Raw genomic sequence first — 17,685 nt, 5'->3', positions numbered from 1 at the left:
GTAATGTGGTAATTTAAGTAATATTTTGTTCCCTTATCTTATATGTAGGAATGACTAATCAATAACATTTTTTAAATGCAGATACAAAGGACTCTAATTGTTAACTTTCTCTGTTTTTCTCTGTGGAGGATTCTCATTCTGAGGCCCTGGAGATTTACTGATTTGTTGAGTTTGGACATTAGGAGAGATGGAGAACAACACAACCATCTTCCAGGACGCCTCTCGGGTCCTGAATCTGACCGAAGTGCCTCTGAACCCCCTGGAAGAACAAGTCATCACGATATTTTTGACCATGCTCATCTGTGGGGTCGGGATAGCTGGGAACGTCATGGTGGTGCTGGTCGTGCTGCGCACCAAACACATGGTGACCCCGACTAACTGCTACCTGGTCAGCCTGGCCGTCGCCGACCTCATCGTGCTCCTGGCCGCCGGCCTGCCCAACATCTCCGACGTGGTCGCCTTCTGGATCTACGGCTACACCGGATGCCTGTTCATCACTTACTTCCAGTACCTGGGCATTAACGTGTCCTCCTGCTCCATCACCGCCTTCACCATCGAGCGCTACATCGCCATCTGCCACTCCATCAAGGCGCAGTTCATATGCACCGTCTCTCGGGCCAAGAGGATCATCGCTGGAGTGTGGATCTTCACCTCCCTCTACTGCACCATGTGGTTCTTCTTAGTGGACACCGATGAAACGGTCTACACCAACGGGGTGGTGGTCACCTGCGGCTACAGGGTCTCCAGGAGCCTCTACATGCCCATCTATTTCTTGGACTTCACCTTGTTTTACGTGATCCCCCTCCTCGTGGCCACCGTGCTGTACGGGCTCATAGCGAGGATTCTGTTCATGAGCCCTCTGCCGTCGCACCTCAACGACCGAGCTGGAGGAGGCTCGGTTCACCAGGGTCACTCCCACAGCACCAACAAGACCAACAAGGGCACCGTGTCTGCCAGGAAGCAGGTATGGCAGATCAAGATCCGTCTCACAGTTTTAATGGATGGATGGATGGTGAGCTTGTGAGCTTAATCACTTTGTTGAGGTGTGAATATATAAACTCTTTCTGTATTGGAAATAGATACACATATGTAGCACCTGGAGAAAAATGTTTTTTTTCTGTGAGCAGTATTTCATTCATTCCTTACAGATTTCATTCATTCTCAGTTCTGGTGTTTATGTAGTATATTCAGTGTTGCCAGTAGGGGGCAGAGTAAAACTGTGAGATGTGACGCACTGTCAGTCAGCCAGCAGAAGAAGAGAGAGAATGCAGAAGAAACGAAGCTTCTCGCGGGTGGGTTCTGGAGTTTCCTAAGATCTTTTGTATTTTTCCTCTGTCCTGACAGTAGTGAATAAAAGTGAACTCTTTTTCAACACCACGTCGTCGTTGCCTGAGTGGTGTAACAATTTGGAGGTCCCACCGAGATCAAGAGGACACTATTTAACGGCAGAGGACAGTTTTATCGCCGGAAAAGTGGATGAAAAGAACGGACATGTGCGCCGACAACACGTCAACTAGGTGAGCTAAAGCTAGCTACTGGGAACAGTTGAAGTGTAGTTAGAGCGACATCGGCTCGGTTTGTTTTTTTTTTCCAAGTGTTGGCGAGTTAAAACCTTATCTGCAAAGATGTCGGAGCACCGAGAAGAGTTTCTGTTGGAAATAGAGGCTAAACTGTGTGGACTGAATGTGAAACAACTGCAGCGAGTCTGCCAGTATTGCAAAGCTGATGGAGAAGACTCAGAGGACATTCAAAAGAAGAGCCGCCGTGCGCTCGTTAAGCTCATAATGAGTTTTTGTGAGCGGGACGACTTTTTGGAGCGAGAAGATGAAGGCATGTCTGTGCTTTTGGAGCTGAATGACTTGATCGATGCTTTGAGGGAGAAACCAGCAGCGGAGACCGACCAAGCAGGAGCAGCGCCACCCTTCTCATCGCCTACAGCTGACGACAGAGAGGAGGCGATGGTAAGCCGAGCTCAACAGGGGTCGGGACTGCAGCAGGAGCACCTTACACCGCCATCGCTGGAGACATGTGGCATCCGGGAGACAGCACGGGAGGAGGACACTCGAAGCAGGGGGAGAGACTCCAACAGCTACAACAACTGGCCTTCCAGCGGATTCAGAAAGGACTTCAAAATAAACGGACACATTGGTGAGTCAACCTCAAAGGACACTCTGAGCTTTAGCAGCCTTGAACATCAGATTGAAAGTGGGCTCAGGAAAGGCTATCCAGAAGTGGAGATCATGGAGGCTGTGATTCGGGTTGTAAATCCTGGTTTGAAATTGAGGAGCTATTTGGAGGGGAAAATGGACCTCACCTTAGCCACCCTCAGACAAATCTTGAGAGCTCATTATGCAGAAAAGGATGCAACTGTGCTGTATCAACAACTGACAAAAGCGGTGCAGGGGTCTGGTGAAAGTGCACTTGACTTTCTGGTACGAGTTCTTGATCTTCGCCAAAAGGTCCTGTTTGCATCTGAGCGTGCCCAATCTGGCCTGAAATATAACAGAGAGCTAGTTCACAGTCAGTGTTCTCAATCTATTATGACAGGCTTGTCAAATGATAACATCAGAACAGAGATGAGAATGTACCTCCAGGATGACAAAAGCAGTGACGAGCTGCTTCTGCAGAAAATGCAAATTGCCCAATACAATGAAAATGAAAGAGCTCAAAAGAGTAAAGCTACAACTAAAGTAATGTACAGGGCAAGTGTGAGCACAGTTGACAAAAGTGGTGATGAAGATGCTCCTCCAACAACCCCAGTTTGTACAAAACCCAACAAACCTGCCAAAGATAACTCCCTGTTTACAAAAATGGAGGAGAGTAACACAGCAATTCGGGAGCTCACAGGCCAAGTAGCATCCCTTGTGCAAACTGTCCAGCGGGGAGGGAAAACTGGGGATCACAATCAAACCAAAGCCCAGACCAATGCTTTCAAAAGACCAAAGCGACAATGTGTGGCATGTCAGCAAGAAAAAAAAGATTGCATCCATTGCTTCAAATGTGGCAGTGACACCCATTGGGCGAGGGGGTGCAAAGTGGGGGGCAGGCAGAAATCGCTGGGAAACTTATAGAGGCTGTGACAGGGGGACGTGCCATAGTCTCAGAGAAAAAGTCCCAAAATGACTCAGAACCCAACCCTAAAACTGGATGTGTAGACCTGTGTACAGTTAAGGGGGAAAGAAAAAAACTGCCTAATCATCACTCCTCAGCTCGTCCAAAGCCAACAGTGAAATGCAAAGTGGATCAGTTTTCTCACTCAAGCAGTCCTGGATCAAAACGCAAACAAGTTGCACAGCTGGTTGGCAAAAAGTGTCTTGTCTGGTGTAAAATGAACAGTGTTAAAACACAAGCTTTGTGGGATACAGGAGCTCAGGTATCCATTATGAGTGAGACATGGAAATCCCAAAACTTACCTGATGCAATAATTCATCCAATCAGTGATTTGTTAAGTGATGGTGAACTGCTGGACTTAAGAGCAGCAAATGGATCAGAAATTCCCTTTCAGGGCTGGGTCCCAGTTAGTTTTAGTCTGTGTGATCCGAAAGCAAAACAGACAAAGTCAGATGACGTACTAGTTCCAGTACTAGTGAGCAGGGACATACTGCAGAGGCCTATCATAGGTTTTAATGCCATCGAAGAAATGCTGATAAACACAGAGGATCAGAGTCAGCCGAATGAAAGTATAACTTTGCTCAGGAACTCCCTTAAACTAGGATCGGGAAAGGCAGAAGCTTTACTAAATGCCATTCAGGGAGCTACAAATGAAAATGTCACTTACCTTGTGAAAACAGGACGTACACCCGTTGTAGTTCCAAGTGGAGAAATGAAGTGCATTACCTGCCCTGTTAAAACTGATCTAAAAGGGAAAACACAAATGCTCTTTGAGCCAGAGGAGAACTTAACATTGGATGAAGGACTGAAAATCAACTGTCAACTCATAAATGTTTCTTGTTCCTCGTGTAGAGTTAACATTTATGTGAGAAACACTTTGCAACATGACATCACAGTACCAAGTAAAACTGTGATAGGAAGTGTGGAGAGAATAACTGACTGCAACCTGGTACAACCGGGGGAACAATTGGTGACCTCTGTAGTTGCAGAAAATATGCAAACTTCATCATACTCCACAAACAGCTCAACTCAAGGGGATCCACAAGAAGAACCTTATGATCCACCTGTCAACCTGGACCACTTGACAAATGAACAACAAGCTGTGGTGAGGAAAATGCTCATGGAGGAGTCCAGAGCATTCGCCAGAAACAAAGATGATGTCGGCTTCATCAAAAACTTGAAAATGGACATTGAACTAACTGATAGTGTTCCTGTGGCCAAAACATATAATGCAATACCACGCCCATTGTATGATGAGGTCAAGAATCATATCCAAGATTTGTTAAATAAAGACTTCATTCGCAAATCCACATCTCCATATGCAGCTGCGGTAGTTTGTGTAAGAAAGAGAGATGGAAGCTTAAGACTCTGTATTGACTACAGGGGACTTAACAAAAAGACAATCCCAGACAGACACCCCATACCACGCATTCAGGAGATACTTGATGGTCTTGGTGGAAACGCTTGGTTCAGTGTGCTGGACCAAGGCAAAGCTTACCATCAAGGGAGTGTTAGTGAGGACTCAAAGAAATTCACGGCCTTTACAACGCCATGGGGCCTGTACGAATGGAACAGAATTCCATTTGGACTCACAAACGCACCATCAGCCTTCCAGCGTAGTATGGAAGAGAGCCTCGAAGGTCTGAGAGACAAAATCTGCATTCCATATTTAGATGATGTCTTAGTTTACAGCAAGACATTCACACAACATGTTGAGGATGTGAGAGCCGTTCTCAAACGACAGCAAGAATGGGGAATTAAACTGAGAGCAGACAAGTGTGACCTGTTCAAAAATGAGGTGCGCTATCTCGGCAAAGTGATCTCAGCTGAAGGCTACAGGATGGACAACAAAGAAATAGCAGCTGTACAAGCCCTGAAAACAAAACCTCCCACAAACATTAAAGAACTGCGAAAACTTCTGGGTTTTCTGGGGTACTACAGAAGTTATGTGCAAGATTTTTCTCGCCATGCAAAATGTCTTTATGATCTACTCTCAACAGATGCCACTCCTGGTACTGAGTTAAAGCCCACCACCCGGTCAGTTGGGGCGGGACAACTCCCTCCACATCAGAAAATAGTGTGGAATGACACCCACCAGCATGCTCTGAACTATCTGGTGGATGTCCTGACTAATCCACCTGTGATGGCTTACCCAAGGTTTGAGGATCCCTTCATTCTCCATGTTGATGCTTCAGAACAAGGACTGGGAGCAGTCTTATACCAGAGGCAGGAAGGCAAGCTAAGAGTTATTGGGTATGGCTCACGAACATTGACACCAGCAGAAAAAAACTACAAGTTGCATTCAGGGAAACTTGAATTTTTGGCGCTCAAATGGGCTGTTACAGACAGGTTTAGAGACTATTTGTTTTATGCTCCCTCTGTGACAGTATACAGTGATAACAACCCTGTTACTTATGTTTTGAGCACAGCCAAACTCAACGCAACCGGACATCGCTGGGTGTCAGAGCTTGCAGACTTCAACATCACCCTGAAGTACCGGCCAGGAAAAACAAACACGGATGCAGATTTCCTGTCTCGTGCACCTGTGAGTATGGACACCTATATGACTGAGTGTACAGAGCAGTACACCCCTGAAGTTTTAAACGCAATATTCAGTGCTGTTGAAACTCAAAACCAACAGGAAGTGGATTGGATCTCAGCCATCACCTGTAACCCACATGTTCAGGAGCTCGCTGCTCAGGAACAGCCAAATATAAGAGTAACAGAACAGGAGTTACTACAGGCACAGTTGCAAGATCCTGTCATATCCCAAGTTCTCCAGTTAAAAACATCTGGAATCAAACTGGACAAGAGACTTATGAATAACGAAACAGCAAAGACTAAACAACTGCTGCATGAATGGAAAAGATTGCATGTTTGTGAAGATGGTCTGTTAAGGCGCAGAACAGCAACAAATGCTCAAATTGTGCTTCCAGAACAATACAAAGCGCTTGTGTATAAGTACCTTCACTGTGAAATGGGACATTTAGGGGTAGAACGCGTGTTACATCTTGCTAGACAAAGGTTTTATTGGCCCGGGATGCAAAAAGATATACACTTCTTCATAACTGAAGTCTGTAAATGCAACATCCAGAAGAAACCTTCCGTCCACAGCAGAGCCCCCATGTGTCATGTACCTGCAACAGCACCATTCGAAATGGTTTCCATTGACTACCTTCATCTTGAAAAAAGCAGGGGAGGGTATGAATATATTTTAGTGATCATTGACAACTTCACTAAGTTTGCGCAAGCTTACCCAACCCGTAACAAATCAGGCAAAACGGCAGCAGAGAAAATATTCAATGATTTTTCTTTAAAATTCGGTTTTCCTGCTAAAATACATCATGATCAGGGCAAAGAATTTGAGAATCAGCTCTTCAGACGGTTGCAAAAATACACGGGCATGATCAACTCGAAAACAACTCCTTATCATCCACAAGGGAACCCAGCTGAACGATTTAATCGTACCCTACTATCAATGCTGCGGACCTTAGATGAAGAAAAGAAGGAGAAGTGGAGTGACTATGTGAGTAAAGTCGTACATGCATATAACTGCACCACCAGTGAGGCAACAGGATTTTCGCCTTTCTATTTGCTCTTTGGCAGACATCCTCGTTTACCAATCGATTTGATTTTTGGACTAAATGAGGAAAAAGGACATAACTCACCCCAGGAATATGCTTTAAAATGGCAACAGCAAATGAAAGAAGCATATGACATTGCATCAAAAACCATCAAAAAGACAACAACAAGAGGGAAGATATATTATGACCAGAAAAGACAAAGTTCAGTGCTTTCCCCAGGTGACAGGGTCCTTGTAAGAAACATGTCAGAGCGCGGGGGACCAGGGAAATTGCGCTCATATTGGGAGGATCAAATACACGTCGTCATTTCACAAAAAGGGAAAGACAGCCCAGTGTATGAATTAAAACCTGAGCGTGGGACAGGGAGGAGCAGAATCCTCCATCGCAACATGCTTATGCCATGTAATGCTTTGCCACTTCAAGAACCAGCCCAAGGCACTGGAAGAGAACAGAAACGGGAACATCAACAAAGGAAAAGACACAATAGCAGTGAACAAAAGGAGACATCAGAAAGTTCAGATGAGGAAGAACTTGGTTGGGCGTTCAGCCTGAGGCAACATCACCACCAGCCCACAGAACAAAATGTCACACCGCCTGTCACTCCTGAAACAGCACCTCAGTCCAGACTTAATGTTGAAGCAGAGGAGTTCAGGGTTGAAACTCCTGTTCAAATGATGATGAGTGAGGATTCTTCCAGAAACGATACAGTTGAACATGGTGTTCCAGATGTCACAGAAACTGTGCGAGCTGCAGACCTGCCAACGACTTTAGGGTCAGGGCCAACTGACACACAACCACGTAGATCACAAAGAGAAAGGAGACCTAAAGAGATGCTGACATACGACTCATTAGGCCAACCAACTCAGCGTGTGATCAGAATGCACAGTAACCCAATGTATGTTAATGCACTGGCATCAGTACATGGACACTGCAGTGTTCCTTGGCTACCTGCACAGATGTATGGAACACACATGGTATATCCTTCACTTGTACCCAGCGGATATTACTGAAATATCGTTTGAGTTATTATGGACTGTAATAGATTATCCTTTGTGAAATGGACACAGTAACATGAACTGTTTGTGAACTGAGGGTTACTGTCCATAAAGTGTGTCATGGGAAAATATGGACTGAAAAAGGGAAAAAAAAACACTTTGAATGTGATGTTGAATTTTCTACTGTGGTCTAATTGTTTTTATTTGGTTATCTGGTTTAAACAAGGAAAGAAGACAGATTTGTTTGTTCAAAAATGTGTATGTATTTTTTTGAATGGGTTATGAAAAAAAGGTTCCAGTCATCAAATTAGTTGGACTATGTTATGACATTGAAATGATGTAAATGGAAATGAGTTATATGTATGCTGTTAAAAGTCTCCATGGAGTGAGTAAGAGAAAGTAATTTTGTTTCAGAGCATAAAAATAGTACTGTGCTAATGTTACAATTGCTTAAAAAGGAAACTTTTTCGAAGTTTAAACACTGTAGTGTCTAAAAAAAGCAGAACGTGATGGGATCACGTAGTATACAGAAGTTACGTACTCATAGGGTAAAAACCTGTAGAAATGCACTCAAACCCATTTACCTTGTTTTAACTTTCAAATGAAAGCTATTGTCATTGTGATGTGTTGGTCTGAATTACATTTAATGGTACCATTATCAGTTGAATGTTTGAATCTGTTTTCCGAAATGTGCTGTTTATTTCTGCTAATGTTGGGGACAACATTTATTTAGCAGGGGAGGATTGTAGCACCTGGAGAAAAATGTTTTTTTTCTGTGAGCAGTATTTCATTCATTCCTTACAGATTTCATTCATTCTCAGTTCTGGTGTTTATGTAGTATATTCAGTGTTGCCAGTAGGGGGCAGAGTAAAACTGTGAGATGTGACGCACTGTCAGTCAGCCAGCAGAAGAAGAGAGAGAATGCAGAAGAAACGAAGCTTCTCGCGGGTGGGTTCTGGAGTTTCCTAAGATCTTTTGTATTTTTCCTCTGTCCTGACAGTAGTGAATAAAAGTGAACTCTTTTTCAACACCACGTCGTCGTTGCCTGAGTGGTGTAACACATATTCCAGAGTTATTTCCAGATATTCTAGTAAAGTGGTTACAGTTAGTCTCATTTAGACACATCTGGTTTCATGTTAGCTTTTCCCTTTTGTGGCCGAACTCTGGTTACCAAGCTGCTCCTGCCTTTCAACCCATGTCAAAGCTGAATATGTAGCTATATAAAGAGATTCATGGTCCCCAGATGATAAAACCCATCCTACATGTTTCTTTTTTCTTGCCATGTTGGCATTTATGGTATAAACTGAGCTGTTGTAATACAAATTACCTGTCTTGCCCTGACATTTGGTGCAGCTATTCCGGTCCTGCTCAAAATATAAGTATAAATACTTTGCTAACCCTCCACAATGTTTTTTTTGTTTGGTTTTTTTTTTTTTTTTGATCATAAGATGAAGTTTTTTTTGTCTGAAGAGTGGTTTATGATGAAAATTTGCCTGTAAAACTAATGATCTTCCCAACAGTCCCAGTTGTATCTTGCATTCAGAACTAATTAGAAAATGTGTCTTCCAGGAGAGAAACAGCAGTTTGAATCAGTATGACGTTGCTCTCTATAATGGAAAACTACTATAGAAAAAAGCTCTGACTGACAGCTTTAAGTAATATACTTTTTATCAAAAGCTGTCACCCAGCTGGTGTCACTTTTGTTCATTGTTGGATATGTTCTTTACCATGTTACTCCTTGAAGCTAAAGTTGTGTCAAAGAAAGAGAAATTAAGTTTGTGCTCAAAAGGGGAATTCATTTGGTTATCCTAGTTTATGAGCTCTTGAATTGTTTCTCAGCCCACATGATGGTTTCCACACTAGAACATCTCATGTTTTAAATGCCGAGAGACAAAATGTAACCAGTATCAGTATCTCCTTCCAGTCCAATAAGCTTGGCAAACCTAACATGTTGCTTCTATTTGTTGGAAATGAAATATGAGTTCATGATAGTTGCACATCTTTGCGTGCTGCTTTATTTACTCAACCCTTCTTCTTATGACTCCTGGCTTCTCGTTCTGTCTCCTCAGATCACTAAGATGCTGGCCGTGGTGGTGGTTCTCTTCGCCCTGCTGTGGATGCCTTACCGAACGCTGGTGGTGGTCAACTCCTTCATCGACCCGCCTTACCACAACACCTGGTTCCTGCTCTTCTGCCGCATGTGCATCTACATCAACAGCGCCATCAACCCCATCGTTTACAACCTCATGTCCCAGAAGTTTCGCGTCGCTTTTAAGAAGCTCTGCAAGTGCGGCAGGCGTCACAAAGAGGCCGAGTACGTCGTGCCCATGTACTACAGCGTGATGAAGAACTCGTCGCACGGGAGCAACGAGCCCGTCACGGAGCAGGAGGAGGTCGGTGGGCACGCCGCCAGCAGATTCAATGAAACGGACTACGAAGCCAGCGTCTCCTAATGAAGACTCTGATAACCGTGCATGAAAACTTCTGTCGGTTTTTAATGTTTTGGTCGATGCTCTCACATGTCGAAATAGGTAAAAACACTGATCACTGGATGTTGTTCCTGATAACTGTGAAGCTGGTGTGGTGTTGTAGTTGCAGCAGTTTTGAGAATCGTATTCCAATGTATATTATGCTGAAATTAGATAATATGTCTGAAGGTTTTGCTTTTTTTTTTTTGAGCGTGTATTAAATGTGTGAAGGAGAAATGACTGCCGGTGATGAACACCTAATTGTGATGCATGTGTCTCTCCTGTTGTGGGTGAATATTGCGAGGAAACGTCCAGACTTTATGGTAATGAGTTGGTCAAGAGCCAGGTCGGAGCGAATCCTCAGCATTATGTGTCTCTTGATAACGAGTGCTCTTGTGCTTCCCGTGTTCGGGCTGGAGAGCTCAGATGTACCGATGACACACGACGCAGTCCGTTTTTACCCCTTTTGTTCAACAGCAAGTATAACACATGTATCCCATTAACAAAACCTAATACAAGCAGAACCAAACAGGGCCTGCTTTTATGTCCCATCGATGTTAATAATGAACCTCATCATGTGACGTTTCTGATGTTAAATCTAAAAGTGGAGTATGATTGATTCTTTAAGGCCATAATTGTATCACACACTATCCTGATGCAGTCAGTTCAGAGTTGTTGCAAATGTAAAACATGTAGAAATCGATGTTTAGAAGAAACTCTTATTAATCACGATCAGATCATTTCAGTGTTAAAGCAGTCAGAGAGTTGCAGAGCTGCTGTCTCTCGCTGTCCTCACAACTGAGCCCATTTTTGGCTTTAGCATCAGCAAGAACTTTTTTTTCTTCATTATTTTTCAATCAACTCCTGTCAGATTATGAGGTACTTACTTATCAAACCAACTGTATCTCTATCTGTACCTTACAGCAAACCTAAGAGCAGCTATCTGCACGCCATCAGCTCTTCTGATGTTGCTTTCTCTCAGTGCAATTAGATATTAATTAGTTTATTGAATATTTTAAATCCCGAAGCTGCTGCTGAACATATTGAGTAAATAAGTAATTAGACTGAATCACAAAAAGCAAACAACTCAGCTGATATATCAAACCAAGACACAATGATAATACAGCCGTATGCATACTGGTGGAGACACAGTTAAAAGTACTTTTCCCAGCACTAAGATACTTTTATTTTTAGGAACCAGCAAAGTAGTTTTATTTAGGAAACTAATGAAAATGAAAAATAACGCAGAATTGAAGAGACTGGCTTGAAAAACTTTTCCTGGACACACCTCACTATAATCAGACGAAACGCAAAAATAGAATGTTTTTCTACATGAACAAACTTCCTCCTCTTCGACCTTGTTTAAACCTTGAATTCATCGCTGGATGAACTGAGGCTACATAGAAACAAAACAAAGCCAATCTCTCAGCCCGTCCACTGAAATCATTTATGAATCCAGAGAAAGGCGCGCGTGCATCATTTCAATCTATCATTTCATCTCCGGTATGGGAAGCAGGAGATAATGACGAGGAGGCTCTGATAGCAGATACATCAGTCACAATTCAAAGCATTCGCTGACTCAGACGGTGAACATAAAGCTGGTGTTTTAGCAACAGGAGATGGACAGCAGATCTGCCGTTATTGAAAAACATATTGTGATGATAATCACCTGCAGCAAGTTTTCTGACTCTTTTCCAGATTATTGCTCTTCTGCAGCTCCACGCACTCAGTGTTCTTTGTTTAAGACATGTAGAGACACCAATATGAAGCTCTAGAAAAAAACCTTAGACTTGTAGATTGTATATTTACCCTGTGTTTAACGCTAAGATTCTATAAACAGGTTTGTTGTTTTTTTTCTGTGGATTCTTGGATTAACAAACATTTCTACACCCCTGATTGTGAACTTCCTGTTTATTTATTCAAGTTCTGTGAGTTTAATTCAATAAACCTTGAAAAATATTCAGCCAGTATTATTTATTTTGGGGTAAATGAAGATTTGATGTAAATTTGAATACGTTTAAGATGCTTTCTCCTCCAGGAGCTCGATGATTGTACTTCAGATTCTCTTTTGTTCTGATTTGCATTAAACAAATCCTATCCTCCTGCAACAGAAATATGCTTGAGATTTATTTTAGGCATGACGATATGTGGTTAAAATCTGTTAAAATCTGGTAAAAAGGAGTTAAAATAGAAGAAACCAGCTGTCTGCTAACTGTAAAAAAGGAGAAAACCAATGAACAGGGTTGCTCACTTTCCAGTTTGCCGCTGATTTATCATTGTGATGATGATCTATGATGTTACGACCATCTGAAATGATTTAATACTGACATTCTGAAGAAGTGTGATGGTTTAGTTAAACGAGTTAGTGAAGCTACAACAGTAGCCCCACTGGGTTACTCAAGTAACATTCCCCAAATCAGAATAAGCTAGAGCGCCTCTCTGTGTTGAGTTTGCATCTTTTCCCTGAGCCTGTGTGGATTTTCTCTCGGTGCTCCAGGTTCTTATTTAGAGAACTCGCAGTCGGGTTAATTGGCCGTCGGTGTGATTGTGTCTTGCGCCGTGTCGGCTGTGTGATGAGCTGGAAACCTATCTGTGGAGTGCCCCCTTCAGCCATTCTCTGCCTCCACAAGCTCCAGCTCCCATAATCTGGATGAAGTAGGTGTGGGAGGAAGATCAATAAATGTCAGCGAGGACTTGTAGCAGCACTGATAGACCCAAAGCTGCTATTTCAGCTTCAAAGTGTGAACATGAATCATTTTGTGAGCGGTTTTTGTTGTGTGGCACAAAAGAGCAATGCCTTCTTCTGTCAGTACAACATATTTGTGTTTTCAGATTACCTTAAAAAAAAAACAGTCCAACTTAAATTATGTAATAAATGAAGGTATTTACACTGAAGTAATGCTGACCACTTACTGCTGAGATTTAACTACTTTTACAGCAACAACTCTGACAAAATGGTGCAGGGCATCACATTTTGTCTTCCTGTTTGGCACCTCTGAACATGGAGCGGCAGGATCACAGATTTATTCAACCTCCTGCTGGATTTACCCTGCAAGGTGATGTCTGAAAGCCGTCCCCCTCCGCACTGAAGTGAAGATATTCAACAAGCCATAAACAGTTCAGAGTGACAATCAAGGTCTTTTTATGGTAATTTCCCGCCAGTTCAAAGATCCACACACACTCTGTTGGAACAGATTTGTCAATGCGTTGGGTATATGTGGTTCATTAGAAATGTGTTTTTCACCTTCTTCTGTTCCTCACTCCCACAGAATGAAAAGTGCTCTAAACCTTTCACTGCATTAATGACTCACAAATGTCACCGAAGCAAACAAACAGAACACAGGAAACACAAAAGCTGCAATTATTTCACACCAATTTCAAATGTTAATGAAGTGTGGCTCATTTGAAATTGAAATATATTCGAAGGAACTTTTTTTTTTTTTCAAACAAGTGAAACAATGGAGAGATTAACAAAAAGAGCTTTTATACTGTTTTTAGCCTCACAGCTTCTGAATGTTTCTTCTGTCAGTTTTTCTAAGAAAAGGAAGGAGTATTACCAATAAAAAAAAACCTAATTAAAAACCTACTGCTCCCGTTTAAAGATATACATGAGAAATTCTTCTTAAAACATGGTTTTCAAGTAATTTGACAAACTTTTTCATTAAAAGCTTTACTGTAAGAACCCTTTGACTGCACACACTCCGTCCTACCGAGGTCCCAATAATGTGCAAACCAGTCGTTATTGTTCATCAGAACGTAAACATCCATATTACAATTAATCGAAACCAATAAAACAATTAATAGGATCTGTTTCCAAATATTTTATAAAATGATATGCCTCTGCACTATGTCCTTTATATTATCGACACTACGTCTGATCTCTCCCACATATAATTTACTGGACGTTTCCAAAGTAAAGCCTCTGAAGACCATAATGATGGCAATTTCAAATGCATGTCACTTTAAAGATGATGTGTGCTGAAAATTCTCTTATTATTTTGATGTAAACATACTTTACTGACCTTTTCAATCATCCTCCCCTGAATGTGAATCCAGGAAGTAAACAGCTCTGGCCATGTGACAGTTTCCTGAAGACATGAGGCAACATAATTTTCATCCAAGCACTGTGTTTTTAGTTGGAATTTCACATAATGCATTCAATTGCTCAGAAAGATTTTTAGAGCTTCAAAACTAAAGATGTGACAAAATGAGTGTGTCAGAGTGGAGGCAACTCATTCAATCAATCAATCAAGTAATCAATTCAAACACAGAGACAGACATAACAAAGACATTAAAACCATTAAAACATGACCATCTGATGAATTTCAGATTAACTTCAGAGCAGTTTGGCTTGTTACATTCTTTTCATTAATAAATGTTGTAGAATTCATCCTGAAGACAAAATGCTTCAAATACAAGCTGCTGTCAGGTTTGTAATATTACAACAGAAATATTTCCAAAATGTTTGACATCAGTTTATACTGCTCAAGCTTATTCCGTTTCTGAGTTTGATTTAAAGCAGTTTACCGAAGAGTTCGCTGTAGGGAATAAAAGATCGTTCATCTTATAAACAAAGCTCTGCTGTCATATTTATCTCTTTAAACGTGATGATATCTTCGCTTATGTTTCCCTTCTTTTGTTCTGATCACACCAATAGCATCAGGTGGAAAACAGCCTCAGATATGAAGTAGATCATTTGAGAAATTAATTGAACAATGAACTGAATGGCGCAGATGGAGCTGAGAAAAGCTGCTCAATCAGACCGAGCTTTATTTACAGAGCATGAATAAGTCACGTTGATGAGCAACAATGAAGGAGATAGGTAGCAGCGAGTATTATGCTGTGTATTTTAATCTCTTTTGATAATGGAGAACATGACAACCTGTTCTTCTGTCACAATAAATTATTTATCCCGCATCTGTCAAGCACTCCTCGTCTTCTGAGTATCAAAACAAATAATCAAAGAGCAGCCAGAGTGTTTTTTGTTGTCTCACGAAGCCCATTACACTGCTTTGAGCAGCCAGCATGGCAACTCTTTATTGCACATTAATTCCTCCTTGTTCAATACAAAAATGCAGCCAGCAGAGTTTATTACAGCACAAAGCGCGGACGAAGGAGAAGCACGTCTGACACTTTATTTCAGGGGCCTTTCAAATCCGGAGCGTCTTCTGTTTAGTTCTACAAAAAGAGGTCTGACGACGCACAAAAAATAAGCGCCCCGGGAGTCTGAGAGTGAGAATGAAAAGCTGCTCAATAAAACAAAATGATTTCCTCAGACTGCAAGAGGAGGTAAGAAAAAAACTCCAGCACTTTGAATGCAGGTGCTGAATTTGGCCAAATTTGTTCGATGAGAGAGGAGATGTGTGTGAACTGAACAGCACCTGCAGACTCTGTCAGTCGTTTACAGGCATTTAGTACAAACCAGCTCATGAATACTAACTGCAGTTCATTATTATATCTGTGGAAACATCAGTATTATGGCCTTACAAAGACACAAAACAGACAGTTTTGGACTCAGTGAATAAATGTAGTTAATAATGTGAAAGTCAATATCAGTTTGTGCTTTAATACACACACACACACACACACAACAAGTGACACACAAGGATATAAGCCAAGGAGTGTGAGTTGTTCTCCATCAGTGACAGTGCTGTCGTCTCCTCTCTGATTTGATCTTACATTGTTTTCAATCAGCACAACTTTCATAAATGTACAGACTAGTTCACGCTTTGTGACACGTAAAACCGCATTGTGAGACAGTTCATCAGAAACGGGTTCGTTCGTCATGACCCCCCTCGTGTCAATCTGCAACATGCGCTCCACCACAATCTCTACGTATTCACCAGCAAGACATGAAAATAAAAACCTGTGGTTACCGTGAATTTATTGACAGCAGACATTATAAAGCCCTCAGTATGCTCTGTTTATGATCTATGAGTCGACCACACAGGCTGAAATCCTAAAGGAAATCAGTTCGTTTTAATACCACACACAACCTTCACACAGCTTTAAAATATACACTGTCTGTGTTTCTATGTGCGCTGCGCTCCTCTTACATCCACTCTTTCCAGATCGGGAGGTGTTTAGCATTACAGGCTTCATTCAGTCTACTGTTTAAAGCAGGGTTGCTATGAAACAGCGCGGGCTTCGGTCCTGAGCTGTAGATTAAAAGCGCGGCAGATAAGACGTATGCAGCTGTATCGTCGCATGTTCACAGCAGATGAAAGGGCCTTTGTGTGCATCAAGCCTGCGCAATCCTCGATGGAGACGGTTTTCTGATATTTACAGCATGTGTCAGACACGTGTTGCTTCCTCCCATGTATCCGTGGAGGCATGGCTGCGCTCACACACATTCAGCTTCTGCCTTTGAGTGTTTCACAAAACTGGGGTGATATTTCTCTTTAAACTACTCACACAAATAGCAATGTATTTATTCTTTAATTAACAGATTAAACCAATGGCTTTGAAAGATCAGCAGGTATTCATAAGTTTAAAAAGGTGCACTTTAATGGAAGTTAATGAAGGGTATTTTAAAGATTTTGCTTTTCTGACGTAAAAAGAGATATTAATCCTTTATATGTTTCACTTATTATCTATCACCGTGCAGATTCAAACATGACACACAAACCATCCCATCATATGCCATGAATACCTTGCTTTTGTAACAATGCTTCCATGTATACCCCTACTTAGTAAATGCAGACAAAATAAAAGGTTATTGCGGACAAAAGATGAGCTGCTCTCGACTAGTTTTCATCCTGAAAGCAAGGTTAAACATAAAAGCATCAAACCACGCTAAATTTGAACGTCAGGAAATGTGCACTCACTCATTATTCATTTATAAATACATAGAAGTGGCATTGAGCATGACAGGATAAAGCACGTGGATGAGTGCTGTGGTAGACGCGCAAAGCTTTCATCATTCTTCAGTCGAGACCATGCAAACATTTTGATATTGATTAGCTGGAACCACATTGTACTTTGAACTTCTACAAAGCTTCACTGCATGTTTGGTCTTACAGTCAATGTTATTGCCTGAGATGTTTGCGTCTGCGCTCATTAGGAATACGAAGTGATCGAAAAAAAAAAAAAAAACCCTGAGTGCCAATAAACTGTTAAACCACAATGGCTTATGTACCGTGGGATACGTACGAGCAAGTGTTTTATCACAAAGTACATTCATATGCTGTCCAAAACAGGAAGGTCAACTTAGCAGATGTCAAAACATCAAATATACCATGTTATATATAATTCAGCAATAGTTTATTATAAAAATATCAGAAATTTGTCAAACTTAACATGGTTTGTCTAAATGCACCCAAACTTTACAGTTAAATAAATTTAATAAGTTAATAATTAGTAAATTAATCAATGACCTAAAGAAACAGCAACAAGCCACCTGAGATAAACTGCCAACATACACACAGCTCTTCAAAAGGTAACTTAATGTTTTCCTGGGAGCTGTCAATACGTCACAAATTGCCTCAAGCTGCAGCTCAGAGTGAGACAGCAGCTCTACAACAGTTT

General features: G+C 41.6%; 1 protein-coding gene across 1 annotated transcript; it reads left to right on the top strand.

Moving 5' to 3' along the window:
• Positions 1 to 187: 187 nt before the first annotated feature.
• Positions 188 to 10,143, top strand: LOC115408782 (thyrotropin-releasing hormone receptor-like). The gene is made up of 2 exons (XM_030119705.1): positions 188 to 964; positions 9,760 to 10,143. Exons 1-2 carry the CDS (start codon positions 188 to 190, stop codon positions 10,141 to 10,143), a joined length of 1,161 nt encoding a protein of 386 aa, XP_029975565.1.
• Positions 10,144 to 17,685: the final 7,542 nt, after the last annotated feature.

The sequence above is a fragment of the Salarias fasciatus genome, chromosome 20 (assembly GCF_902148845.1).
Source record: "Salarias fasciatus chromosome 20, fSalaFa1.1, whole genome shotgun sequence".
Classification (NCBI taxonomy): Eukaryota; Metazoa; Chordata; class Actinopteri; order Blenniiformes; family Blenniidae; genus Salarias; species Salarias fasciatus.
The sequence above is the reverse complement of the archived record's forward strand: the minus strand, read 5'-3'. Positions and strand labels throughout refer to the sequence as shown.